Below are 14,372 nucleotides of genomic sequence, written 5' to 3'. Positions count from 1 at the left end.
ACTGTTACATTTTTTTGCAAATTAATCTCACACTCTCAGAAATAAAAGTACGAGAGCTGTCACTGGGGTGGTACCTTTTCAAAAGGTACACATTTGTACTTGAAGGATTCATACTGGTACCTCAAAAGTATATATTAGTACCTACAAATTTTAAGAGGAACACTTTTGTACTTTTTAGGTACCAATATGTATCCTTGGGGTATTAATATGGACCTTTAAGGTACATATTTGTACCTTTTGAAAAGGTTCCACCCTAGTGACAACTCGCGTACCTTTATTTCTGAGAGTGCAGGATCTGAGATTAACTCAATGAAAGATGGCATTTTCTGGGATAACAATACTAATGTTGGTTTTGTGCCTGTAGATGGCAGAAGAGCCCAGTTATAGCACAAGTTTTCTGACTGTCTTATCCAGTATGTATTGACCTTCGCTAATAGAATGCTGATGATCCTTAGCTTTTTGACTCTTGATATACTTTTATGTTCTCTTCCTGTCTCTCTATACCCTTTTGTCTCTCTCATTTTCTCTCCCATGAAACACCTGCTGTTTAATTAGTCAGGTTGTAAGCAAATTTTTTTCATTTTTTTTCCCCCTAACACCAATTATTTCCATATGTGCATGCACTGTTGTATGGATTTGTTCCTAGCCATGCTGTGTGCTTTGTCCCCTCTATGTGTGTGTGTGTGAATGAGTTTTCAGGCTCATATATTATAGTCCAGTGCTGAGTATTGCAATATTGTCTCTATGGCAACAGCCACACACATTACATCATAGTTTGACAGTGAGTCACCTGGACCATGACGTCAGCAACCCCGCGACCCGGTCCAGCTCAGAAATGAAATCCAGACGCAAAGCAAAACAATATGTAGAAAACGTGCCCTCGAGGAGCAAAATATGAAGCAAATAAACTTCAGACTCCAAGTAACAAATGTTAGAGACAAATGTTCATACGAGAAGACTGGATTTACATGAAAGCAGAGCAGCTCACACTGCAATTAATGGGGTTTAAACACAGCACATAAAAACGTGTTGAAAACAAAAAAGTGAGCTGCATGCTTTTGTTTTACTCTATTAAATCTCATGTAGCTTGTTTATGCCAGTTTTTACATTATAGTTTGCGCATCTGGTAAATGTTGTTTTGTTTTTCCACATTGTTGGATTGGTTGCTATGACCTATGTTTCTATGATAAATCCAACCCAGGCTCATTCTGAAAACATACCCCTATATGCATTTTTGGAGAGCGCCAAAAACAGCCCAGGACCTACGTTTTTTTTTTGCAGTGTTTTCGTGAATCCACCAGAGGCCGCTGTGTATGCTTTTTGAGATCTCAAATTTTGCAAGTGCCATTCGCTAACGCTAATTGAGCTAACGTGCTTTTGTTATACTTTTTTTTAAATCTCATGTAGCTTGTTTATGCCAGTTTTTACATTGCAGCTTGTGCATCTGGTTATGATTGTTTTGTTTTTCCACAATGTTGGATTGGTTGCTAGGGTGTTCTGGGTGGTTGCTATAGCCCATGTCAGACAAACCCATCTATGTCTCTATGATAAATCATCTTTGACCATTTTTTTTAACTGAAATTTCATACCGTCTTACATAAATGTGAGAAATATTTAATGTTTAGGAGTAGCTGTCTGAGATGGCAAAGTGGTGCAGTGGTTAGCACTGTCACCTCACAGAAAGAAGGTTGCTGGTTTGGCATTTCTGTATGGAGTTTGCATGTTTTCCCTGTGTTTATGTGGGTTTCCTTCAGATGCTCCGGTTTTCCCCACAAGTTCAAAGACATGCACTATAGGTGAATTGAATAAGCTAAATTGGGCATAGCGTATGTGTGTGAATGGGCATTGTATGGATGTTTCCTAGTACTGTGGCTGGAAGGACATCCACTGCATAAAACATATGCTGGATAAGTTGGCAGTTCATTCCACAGTGGCGATCCCTGAATAATAAAGGGACTAAGCCGAAGGAAAATGAATGAATGAATGAATTAATGAATGATTAGCTGTCTGTTCAAATCTACTTTCAAATACATAGTTCAGTTAAAATTTTAAAGCAGCAGTCAAATCTGACAGCAACATGATTTTATATGGTTGCTCAAATCAAGCTGCAAGTGATATATGAAATCATGTACTAGTATTTTCAATTGCATTCACAGAATTTCATACTCATCTAAGCCTCACTTGTGTCGAACTTTGCACTGCACATTATTTATATTGCAAACTTGAGCCCCTCATGAACAACAGTATTGCAGCTGGCTAGTTTGTAGTTTAAATGTTAGCATTTTACACACATCAGCTGTTTTGGAAGACCATTGCTATTCTTCCGTAGGAGTTATAATAATCATAATGCCTTAAAAAGTTAGTTCACACAAAAATAAAAACTCTGTTATTAATTACTCGTCCTGATGTCATTCCAATCCCCGTAGACCTTCATCCATCATCAGAACATAAAATTAAGATATTTTAGTTGAAACGGAAGAGCTATGTATCTAGACAGCAATGTTCCAGAGACAATAAACATTTAGAAAAGGAACCAAAAACATTGTCAAGACATTCATGTGACTTCATTGGTTCAACTGTAATCATACGAAGATCCAAGAACACATTTTTGCACCAAAGAAACAGTAAAAACTGTAAATACTAGGGATGCTCCGATCAGGATTTTTGCAGCCGATACAGATTCTTGTCATGATGATCGGCCGATACAGAGTAGTGATTCCGATGATTCAAGCTTTATATAACTGAGCACATTTTCCCTCTAAATATGATACTTGGAGCTTTCTCCTTACCTAATAAATTAAGGATGTTGCATGTAATCCCTTACGTCTCCTAAAACCATTTAGTGTGGACATGCCATGTTCAGAAACCGCTTTACAGAAAATAAAGCTTTTTCTACTTGTAATCTCGTAAACAATCATACTTGCGATCGGCTAATGAGATTAGCCAGATTATCGAGTACTGGTCACATCATGAAATGTGATTACCGGCCGATACCGATCTCCTGTCAATTGATTGAAGCATTCCTTGTAAAAACGACTTTTTTGACAATGTCTTCTTTTTCACATTTGGTCAGTGTGCGAGTTTACTACACACTCCAAATTACCAATAGATCCGCAACACAACACACAAGTCTTTTATTGCCCATAGTAAATGTGAACCCTGACAAAAAGTAGAAGAGAAGAGGAGGATGAGAGAATTCTTTTGTATTTCATCTAAAATATCTTCAAATATAATAAAATGTCTCGAGGGATTGGACGGACACGGGGTGAGCACTTAATAACAGATTTATTTTTCGTTTTTAGGTGAACTAACCATTTAATGTATGTTTTGTATAGCATCAATATTTCGGCTGCCACTCATTTGCATCATATAGACATATTGGGATGGATTATTTTAGTAAAAAAATAGTTTACATCTGAACAAATGACTGTAATATACATCTGGGAACCATAAGGGAGAGTAAATAATGGGAGAATTTTCGTTTTTCGGGTGGAGTATCCATTTAGGGCCAGAAATACACATTAGACAAGTCAGAACATGAGTGCTTGGCCAGTGCATATACTTGTGTTTGATTATAAATTGTGTACCAGCATTCCAATGACTCCAGAAATCAGTCTTGCATCACTTGAGGTTAATCATTGAATGCAATAATGGCTGATGACCTAGTGCTCATGTCTATGTTTGCATACTTGCACAAAGCATGTTCCTTGTCATGAGTCTGAGCAATAATAAAGGTACATTTGACCACTACATAATCTGATCTGATCATTTTTGTTAAAAGGACACCTCTTTTACAAGAAGTAAGATAAGCCTTTGGTGTCTCCATAATGTGTCTGTAAAGTTTCAGCTCAAAATGGGGCTTAAATTCCAGGAGTTTTCAGGGAGACAGAACAATACGAGAGAAGGGCGGGAGATGGGTCTGAAATACAGGAGACTCCCGGGAAAAACGAGTGTTGGCAGGTATGAGCTGAAATACAGCTCATTAGTCAAAAATACCAAGTAAGTTTATTTCATGTTTTTGTGGTGGAGTTTGTTCAAGCCTTTCTGAAATGATGAGTCTCACACAAATGCAACAGTATTACTTTATTACAAACATGCTCTGTTTTAAAAATGTTTTAAGCTTATAAAGCTTATATAAATCACAGAGAATTGTAATATTTTTAAATTCTAGTTTATTTGCAATGTGTATTAATGTTATTATGGAAACATGGCGTCTGCCAATCAATTCGGGAGTGGGGAAAACCGAACTCCTATATCACGTTTCGGTGGGCCTCAGAATCACTGAGATTTGGGTCCTATTTTCACATCAGGAAATAAAAAAAAAGAGACTTGTTGGGTTTAGATCACCCCAGTATGACAGTGGACACAGTATACCTACACACAGTTCTGTCCAACCAGCTTACAAGAGTTGATTTTCATCATAGATGCCCTTTAATGTTAGAAAGTGGTATTTTTAATTTTTAAATGCGTTGGCTGAAAAATGCTGACAGGAAGAGGAATTTGCTTTTTGAAATTAAGTATTTTTACGCATGTGCCCTAATTATGCCCTAAAGAAAAAGTGTGTGTGTGGAGCATTGGCTTAATTTTAATGATTACTTTTAATGAATCTTCTCTTGAGGAGTTTTTATGTGTGAGAGAACGAAAGATGAAAAGTTATCAAAGCATGCATGCTTTTGATCTTCTCTTTGTCTGATATACTGTCATGGATGTGTGTGTGTGTGTGTGTGTGTGAGAGAGAGAGCAGAATAGAGCGTTTGAAGCTGCGCAGTGATGTATCTGTACTGAAAATGTCCCTTTCTTTGTGTTCATTAGGCTCAACAGTCTCTTTGGTCAAAAGAGGCCCAAGGAAAGAATGTTAAACCTGCTTTAGCAAGAAGTCGGGGATTCATCTCAAAAGAAGCTGATTGTACTTTTTGTAATTGGTGTTTTTGACCCAAAACTTTATATTTTATTTGAGTTATTTTAGCTTCTGTTTGGATCAAACATTCACTTAAACTTTTAAACTATCACTTATTTTAAAATGAAACAAAATATTTATTATCTCCTTATTTAAATTATATAACTTCATTATTCAAAACTTGTTTTCTCTAAAACACAAATGTAGATACAAATATAAACGTCCTAATTTAAATCTGTTCATCATATAAATCACGTATCTTCAGAAGACTGAGACAGATTGCTCAGTTGAAAGGGATTTATTGATCTCTTTGTTTTATATACTGATCTATATATTATACAGTAGTCAGCATTTGAAGTTTATTAAAACCTTTCATGAAAGTTGTCCTAAAGCTATTAAAAACACTCTTTGTTGTCTTTGGACAATTTGGACAAATCTTTTTTTTTTCCTTTTGACATAAGATTATTTTGCTTACCCCATTTGGCAGATTATCTAGCTTGTTTTAAGGGAAAACTCACCTAATTTTGGCATATTATATCATAAAACAAGACAGTATGTTTTGCTTGTCTAGAAAATTCTGCTTGATTTAAGAGTTTTTAGATATTTGGACTAGAAACAATACAAAAAATCTCAGGAAGAAAAGCATTTTTTGCAGTGTGAGGTGAGAAGTGTGATTAAAATTACCTTCATTTGTGTTCCAAAGATGAGTGAATTTCTGGAATGATGTAAGCCAGTATTTTCATTTAGGGGTGAAGTAACCATATAAACATCCAAAAACACAACTGAAAAATCAGCTCACATCAGGGAGGAGTGCATATGCTGACATCAGCGGGTGTTTCTGCGTAATGTTTGAATTCCTGAAGTTGTATAGAAGTGCATGCCAAACTGCTGCACAGAATGTAGGAAAACAAGACATCTGATTGGTGCAGGCAGCTGACCAGCACCAATCAGTGATCACGCCAGTGCACCAACACCAAAGCGTGAGCTGTAGGCTTTGATAAATCTGCTCTAAATGTAATGCCAAACTAATGTCCAATGACCCGGAGCAGGGTTAAGTCAGTCTTAACACAGACGAGCACTTATACAAGATATAAACATTTAAAGACATATTGCTGTCAAATACCGTAGCTTTGCTTACAGTAACTGTACATCTACTCGACACACATGATGCACTCTGCTGTCATGTGAGAGATATACATAGAGACAGATCTGGTCAAATGTGGTCACACACGTCACCCTGGCTCTTCAGGTCCTCGCAGCATGTCATCTCTGATATGTCTGAGTCATTTACTGTAAAGTAGGTGACCGTGTCATTGCCCAATGAAATATTAACACACAGAGACATCGAGGGGCTTTGCTGCACTTTTGGCTTTTGAAGACTATATTTACAGCTATTTTGTGTGTTCAACAGACTAATAATTGGTTTGAAGTTTTTTAAATTGGTATTTGTATTGCTAAAAATAAAATATAAAGAAAACATTTTTGAAGAGAAAACAAAAACATAATCAACACACTTTCACTCATCTAATTAGAAATCCTACATTTATGCAGTTGTTCTATGTACTTGTGATACTGGGCAGAATGGTGGCTCAGTGGTTAGCACTGTCACCTCACAGCAAGAAGGTCACTGGTTTGAGTCCTGGCTGGGCCAGTTAACAATTCTGTGTGGAGTCTGCATGTTCTCTTTGTGTTGGTGTGGGTTTCCTCCTGGTGCTCCGCTTTCCCCCACAGTCTGAAGACATGTGGTATACTGGAGGTGAATTGAATAAACTAAATTGGCAGAAGTATATGAGTGTGTGTGAATGGGTGTTTCCCATAAGCATATACTATAATAGTTGGTGCTTTATCTGCTTTGGCAACCTCTGAAATAGAAACTAAACCAAAAGACAATGAATGAATGAACTTGTGCTACATGTTGAATTTTAAATGTACAATAAATGTGCAGTAAAATGCAAGTTCATTGTAGGTTTACACCAGAATTACTGTATTGAATCTGTTTTACATTCATATGAATGCCGACACTCCTTCAACAGATTTTTATCAGTTTATTGGAGCAAGACAAGCAAAGAATTTGACTTGAATAAGTGACATTCTAATATGTGAATCTTTTTCATGTTTCATGCATTTGTCCAAAAGAATCCCACCATTTTTCCTTCTAAATTTTTCCAGCTGTGGAAAATAAATAGTAGTTCATAGCTTTTAGGCCGGCAGCTAGCTCTCTGTAACTCTCACATGGCCGAGAACTGAAGCTAAGCAGGCTGCTCCGGGTCAGTACCTGGATGGGAGACCACTTGGGAAAGCTAGGTTGCTGTCTAAAGTGGAGTTAGTAAGACCAGCAGGGGGCGTTAAACCTGTGGTCTGTGTGGGTCCTAATGCCCCAGTATATTGATGAGGACTCTATACTGCACAATGAGTGCCTTCTTTTGGATATGTTAAACCGAGGTCCTGACTCTCTAAGGTCGTTAAAAAACCCTTGCAAAAAGAGTTTAACCCTGTCCATCAAGGCCTCCTAACCATCCCCATATCATAATTGCCCTTATCACTCTGTCTCCTCTTCACCAATCAGCTGGTGTGCAATGTGTCTGCTGTTGTATCAACCAGGTGGATTTGGAGATTCTCCACGAGAACGTGTAAAGTCCTTTGAGTGTCAAAAAAGCGCTATATAAATGTAAGGAATTATTATTATTGTTATCATTTAAGCTTACAGCTATATAAAAAAAAAATCACAAAATACTGAAAAATCTACATTTTATGAAGTGTTTTACTTAAAAAGTGAGAAAAGTTTCAATAAATTGTCTTTTGTGTTTGATAAATGATCTATCAGAAAAAAAAACTCATTTTTATCATTAATAAAATTACTTCTACTTTCATTCATTCATTGTCTTATCGGCTTAATTCGGTCCCTTATTAATTTGGGTTCGCCACAGCGGAATGAACACACACACACACACACACACACACACACACACACACACACACATCACAAAATGCAGAAGTTTTTTTCTTTCCAAATGTTGTGCGTTATTAAATTCCAGAACACTCTCACCAGTCCCTACTTCCTGTTTTTGCATCTAACACCCCAGTTTGTCCCGGGTGCGTGAATGAAAGGTTCAGGAGTGAATGTGAAACTGCCGAACTGCAGTTAAAGTCATCCAAAATTACAGGAAACTCGTACTTGAATGCAGTTCATGTAAACACCTTAATTATATTGTTGTCTATTAAGGCATATAACTTGATTACATATGTCCATGTAAGCATAGTCGGTAGTGTCTTTGAAGTACAGTTAAAATTATTAGTCCCCTTTGATTTTTTTTCTTCTTTTTTTTTAATTTTCCCAAATAATGTTTAACAGACGCGTCGGGATTGCATTTATGTAAGGTTAATACAAGCATGCCAATCTCTGCTTGCGCGCCGATTTCCTCTGCTCGTGCACAAAACTTCTTGCACGCTGCTCAAGCGCAGATCTTCTTGTGCGCTCTCAAAGAAACACTGCTGTAGTGCGATTTAGTGCGTTTATGTAGTGAGTATGTCTCCAACATTTATTAGATTTGCTAGGAATATTTCTGAATGTCTCCAGTAGACCTACAGAGCGCCATTAATGCGTCCTAAAGTAAAGTAAAATGGCTATAAACTCCAACAAGATAACGTTAAAGTCTTTGTATGCAGAATCACAGACCTTTATCTATAAATAAAGTATAATTATGGAAACTTTGTTCATCTTAACTGAAAGCTACGTCGTGTTTGCTGGCCTCACGCAACACGCACCTGTCTGTAAGTCAGTCAGTCTGTCAGTACATAAAAATTAAAGTGTTTAACAAAAAGCGCACAGCCCTACTACGGTAACAGAAAAGTTTGCGCTGTTGTAATTCACTTACTTTTTAATGCATTTTGGTGCGATTATAACCCGCTATTAAAAACAACATCAACAACAACAATGAATGAATGTTTTGAATTAGTAAAAAGCTGTAATTTAGCTGTGGCGGGATGAATTTTGGTGTGGCGCCCCGCCATGGAAGAATGAATGCAACGGAAACCATGCACAGGTTCTCGCCATCTACAGTGCAATTCAGCTAGGTATACATTCGCGCTAAAATATCAAGGTTAAAGTCATCATAGCTTGCTTTGTATAGATAGTATAGTCCCAGCTCCCAACCCAACTTTGAGAATATATTAACAGCGATATATATTGTTTTCGCCCGATAAGAGTCTCGCGTTAAGGCCGCACGTTAACGCCGATAACGGCCCATCTATATATATATATATATATATATATATATATATATATATATATATATATATACATATATATATATAATGTACACCTGACTGTTTTGTTGTTTTATTCAGTTTTTTAAAAATCTTTTCTGTTGTTTTTTTTTCTTCTTTTTCTTCTATTTGTTTGTAAAAAAAAGGGGAAAAAAACAACAGTTTTGGCACATTAACAAACATAAAGTTAATCATAAATTACTTATTTTTTTAAATATGACTTAACTGCACCAAAAGTTTAATACATTACGTCTAAAACTAAAAATGTCTTTAAAAAAAAAATCATCACTGACTTCTAATCAGTTTGTAATGTTAAGAAGCCTTTTTCCCTGACGTATGTTACATTAAATAACGACAGGGTGCTCGTTATGTTTAAGCATGTGCTCATGTTTGCATGTGTGTTATAGTTTAGCGCATGAGTGAATGCTCAAACGATGCTGCGCTGCCAGATATGGGTCAGGAATCACAATGTTAAAAGCAGATTGAGAGGAGGTGGAGCGGATGAAGAGCAGCTCAGAGCGAGAGAGTAAGAGAGAGAGAAACAGATCAGCATCTCCAGGCGGAGAAGAAGAGTCGACGCCCAGAATCAGCTCATCATTCACTCCGTCAATCCTCATGTCCTACATTCAGTCCAGCTCTTTCCTCTTCTCTAACGTCCTCTGGGCGATCTCAGATAATACGTGCTTTTAGGAGGCTGGCAACTCATTTGAATGGATGAAGTCAGTCCGCTGTCATCCTTGAGGCTGAAGCTTCCCCCATTTCACCTCTGCTCTGATCCCAGTTCAGTCTGGAGCATGGAGTGATGCGCTTCTGGACGTAGAGAGGCTCGTGCCGGGGGTCGAGTTAGTTCTGGACTTGTGACTTTGTATTGTTAAACTAAGGAAGTTGTGTGTATTTTTCTGGCACCGGGCGCAATGGGTTGCACGGCGAGTGTGATCCTGTTTGAAGGGCTGCGGCGCATGATATACAGGAACTGTGGATATGTGTGTAAACCCGAGCTGCAAGCAGCAGAGCCGGATGAGGATGAAGATACTCTGAGTCGCAGGGAATCACTGGCCGTCACACCACTGGCAGCTGCATCTGCGGTAATATTTGCGCACGTGTGCATTATAGTTGTCCTGATTTGTGCTGTATAACAGGTTGCATTAGGGATTTCATGCTGATTCCTGGTGGATCATGTAGAGGAGAGTTAGGGGTTTTCTTCTGACAGTATTACTCAGCACTCTTTGTAAAAGCAGCTTGCTGAGCCGAAGGTTTTTTCTTAAGCGTGTGTGTGTGTGTGTGTGTGTGTGTGTGTGTGTGTTTGAAGGTTTATGTATTATGTATCTGTCTGAAAGTCGTGTTGAGATTGTAAAGTATTCCTGGGCTTTCCTTTGGCACTCGGAAAAGGATTTTTGCTGCATCTTCAGATTGTTTAAAATGAGCTGAAACAAGACAGTTTTTGAATTCTCTGTCAGCTTATTTGTATTTTTTTACTCCAATTAGATTTGTAAAAATGCAAATAAATAATAATAATAATTATTATTATTATCAGTTTGTGTTGGGAGGTATTACTTGAATATTTTTGTTAATGGGATCCAAAACTAGGTGTTGGATGGGTAGTTCCCATCATGTTTAGTATAGGATTGCATTAAGAGGGTAAAATGTTGATTATTGTTAATTTAAATCTTAGTTTTAACTTAAAACAACCAAAATACTGTATTTAACCTGTAATGCAAGAGCTCTGTTATGGCCAACACAATGCTTGCATGTTGCGCTGCTGACTCTAAAGGAGTTTGTTTTGGTCCGAAACACCTTGGAGCTTCAATTGGTCCTAGACAATTTGCAATCAGTGGGCATGTCCTGGAACTCTACCTTCTTTGACGTTTATTGTTACAATGCATTTCAGAGTCAGACAGCGGAAAAACATCCAGCACAACATCACTAAGTTTGCAGCATGAATAAACTGGAGGGTCAAGTAGCAGAGCTGGGCGATGTCGATTAATTTGGAATCATACGATGTCTAATGTGAAACATTGCGCTGGACGATGGCATCTTAATCGTAGGCGGTGATGAATAAGTTATGACTGAACTAATTAAATATTTGTAGCCTACCGTTTCAACTACCTGACCCACATGGTCCTTGTCTTGCCCATAACCAAATCATAAATAAATAAAGAAGTTACACACAAATTACCACCTGTCAATCACTTTTTCCGCAGGGCTCTGGCATGAATAGGCAGAGTGATCTGTGTCGTCATAATGGCGTCAACAAACTTGATTGGTAAAAAAAGGTGCACAACCAACAGCAACCAACCAACAGTATCTGAGGTTTAGGCCAAAATTACTAAGTACAAGCATGAAAGTGAAAGATTGAAGCAGTGTACTGGCGCTGTGACATGTTACCTGATATGTTCAAAAAAAGGAAGAGTCATCAGATAGAGACAAGATGAATTAAATATCATGTTTAACAACTAGTGAGATGCGATCCAGTGGTACATCCTTGCTCTATGTTGTTTTGTGCTCAAAGCACTCGCTGACTGCCTGTAGCTCAGACGTAGGCATATGACTTTATGAGAGTATGTGTGTGTGTGTTTGGTCACGTAATGTGCGTTTTTAACGGTATAGTGTGGATGGAGATGTGGACGTGGATTGTTTTCGTTCAAAAATGCCATTTAAAAACAAAGACGTATTAGTGTAAACGGGGTCTAAAGGCTCCTACACACCAGGACGTTTTTAGTTTGCGTTTATCGGCAGCGTTTTACAAGACGTTTTTCAATGTTCAAACCCAAGCGCTTTTCACTGACGTCAAGCAGAAGAGTATGCTAAATCACTCTTTTGACGTTAGATGGCGCTACACAACTTTAAGCTTCTGACATCCGCTTATAACACAGAAGAAGAGGAGGAGAGGAAGTTCACACGTTTGTTTATAAAGTTACTGGTGACTCGAACAAGCATGGATGGTTCAAGCAGCAGCTCCAGCTCTAGCGATGAAGAAATTATGTTCACAGAGCAATAAGCGGCTAAACGTTCATATCGCCTCCGGGCATCTTCTTTAATGTGTGCAGGCATTGACAGTTTTGCGCTTGAGCGTCTCCAAGTGCTGTTTACTGTAACTTCAGCAGCTCCGTGCACATGAACAAAAGTGTCGATCTGATTGGTGGAGAAGGTTTTGACGCCACGCGTCAAAACAAAAAAATGAGCATGAGGGGTTTTTGTCAGGGTTCTGCCACTCTGGTCATGTAAATTCTTGTTTTTTTGTGGCAGAATCCGGTCACTAGTCATGTCTAATCCTGTCCTGTTGTGCTCGGCTCAAGTTTTCTTGGGTCGAGCACTTGTTTCTGTCATTGTGTGTGTCTCCGTGACGCGCGCGCTCTTGTACTCGTGTTTGTGTTTTTGTCTGTCTGCAGCGTGGTGTTTCATTCCCAGCGTCTCAGTCTAGTTGGTTTCGGTTTTGTTCGGCGCTGGGATGAAGCATGCACGCTGGGTGTGTAAGCGCACGGTGAGTGTTTTCATTCATCGTGTGTTCGTGTCTTGCGTCTGTTGTCAAAGCACGTGGCTCTTTGTTTACATTGTGGTCAAGTGCTTTTGTCGTGTGCTTCAGTGTTGTGTTTGTGTTGTCATGAACATGCGGTTAATGAGTTCTCTCATTGGCTGCATGTTCTTGTCCTGTTTTATGTGAGCGCATGGCTTGTCTCGTCTCTGTCCTGCACTCTCCCGTCTATTGTCTTATCCCACCCACCTTGTTATCCTGTTTGTAATTATTATTTTCACCTGTCCGCCTGTCTGTTAATTGGTTTGTCTTTCCTATTTATTCTCCTAGTGTGCTCTGTTCTGTGCTGGTCCGTTGTTGATTGTTTCCTTCCCTGTTGTACGAGGTTTGCTGATTCTGTTCTACAACAGTGGTTTAAAGTTGTGTGTCTGCCAAGTTCCAGATTCTAGAAGTCTAGTTGAGTGTATAACATAATGTCGTGTTTTTCCCCACATGGGGAGATTTGAGTTTTGTTTTTGTTTTATTTTTCAATAAATTCTTCATTCCCCGCATTTGGGTCCTCGCCTCCTCTCCATCCACCCCCATACCGTGACAGTTTTTTTTTAAATGACGCTTTTGCGCCTGGCGTTTTGTGCACATTGACTCCCTTGATTTAGTTACGAGGCGTTAAATGTCTACGGAAAACGCGAGCAAAAAAACGTCTCGGTGTGCAAAGGCTTTAAGTGTGTATTTTTCGCAAGCGGGTTCCTGCTGTGATGGGGGAGGATCACAATGCTGGCAAGGTCTATTGGCCATTAGCGATGGACGATGGCATCGTCTATCGACTCAAACCTAACCCACACCTGCTCTATGGTTAGTGTAGAGATTTTAAAGGTTTAGAGTCACTCAACAATAAGCACAAACACATTTAACCACGTCTGATATTGTTAAGCATTTTTCCATTCAGTGTCTGTCCATGGAAAATAGAAAGGCAATGTGGCAAACCGCTATGGTGCTTCTTGCTGGAGAAGGCTGTTTGTCTTATATGAAACTGTTTGTCTCTCACAGCCGCCATTGTTGTTGTAGTCTACTCGAGCAGCTTGACACAGCATGGGGTGTTGGAGGATTTGAAAACAGTATACTATAATTTAGCCCTTTTCAACTTCTTTATGCCCTCAAACAAAGAACGAAAAAGAACTCCATTTGAAGAATACCTTGGCCTTAATGATAACACTTTGTACTACTCATAGTAGACATGCATTCTGACCAGACGTGTAAGAGAAGACAGTCGTTTTAGGTTTTTTTGTCCCATAAAAGTGTTCTTGGAGCTTTGTATGATTACAGTTGAACCACAGTTAAAGGGCACATAGTGTACCCCTTTTTTATAATTTAATATTAATATTATGGTTCTTCTGAGTGTGCCAGTTTAGGTTCAGTTCAACACACAGTTCAGATGTTTTTATTGTAATATGTTAAAAAGTGTCATGTTGGATGGGGTGGGGGGGTTACACAGTTTGCTGTTTTAGGGGCGTGTTGCTTCACAGTTTCGGCTTCCCGCCCAACGTAACAAGGGGGCGGAGCCAAGAGCTCTCACGCTCTGTGTTTGCAACAAACAGGTTGACAGACAGACAGAGAGAAGCTCAGCTAAGATAGTATGAGCATTCAGCCGTACATGTACGAGTCGGACACAGACCAAGCAGAGAGTACAAAATAATTTGTGTCTTTGTATAGTCTTGGTGTACAAGTGCCGAGCTTGTA

At 38.7% G+C, this 14,372-nt stretch overlaps 1 protein-coding gene across 8 annotated transcripts in view; it reads left to right on the top strand.

Annotated features, from left to right (window-relative positions):
- Positions 1-14,372, top strand: part of dock9b (dedicator of cytokinesis 9b) — a 189,208-nt gene that overhangs the window by 40,389 nt on the left and 134,447 nt on the right. For 4 of the 8 annotated variants that reach the window (XM_073953766.1, XM_068221912.2, XM_068221914.2 and 1 more), the window contains exon 1: positions 9,707-10,248. The exons of the other annotated variants lie outside the window; for them this stretch is intronic. In XM_073953766.1, coding sequence (XP_073809867.1) covers positions 10,078-10,248 — 171 coding nt within the window. In that variant the 5' untranslated portion in view covers positions 9,707-10,077. Of the gene's footprint in view, positions 1-9,706; positions 10,249-14,372 lie in introns of those variants that run through there. 8 annotated transcript variants of the gene reach the window in all.

This window comes from Danio rerio, chromosome 6 (genome assembly GCF_049306965.1).
Source record: "Danio rerio strain Tuebingen ecotype United States chromosome 6, GRCz12tu, whole genome shotgun sequence".
Classification (NCBI taxonomy): domain Eukaryota; kingdom Metazoa; phylum Chordata; class Actinopteri; order Cypriniformes; family Danionidae; genus Danio; species Danio rerio.
The sequence above is the reverse complement of the archived record's forward strand: the minus strand, read 5'-3'. Positions and strand labels throughout refer to the sequence as shown.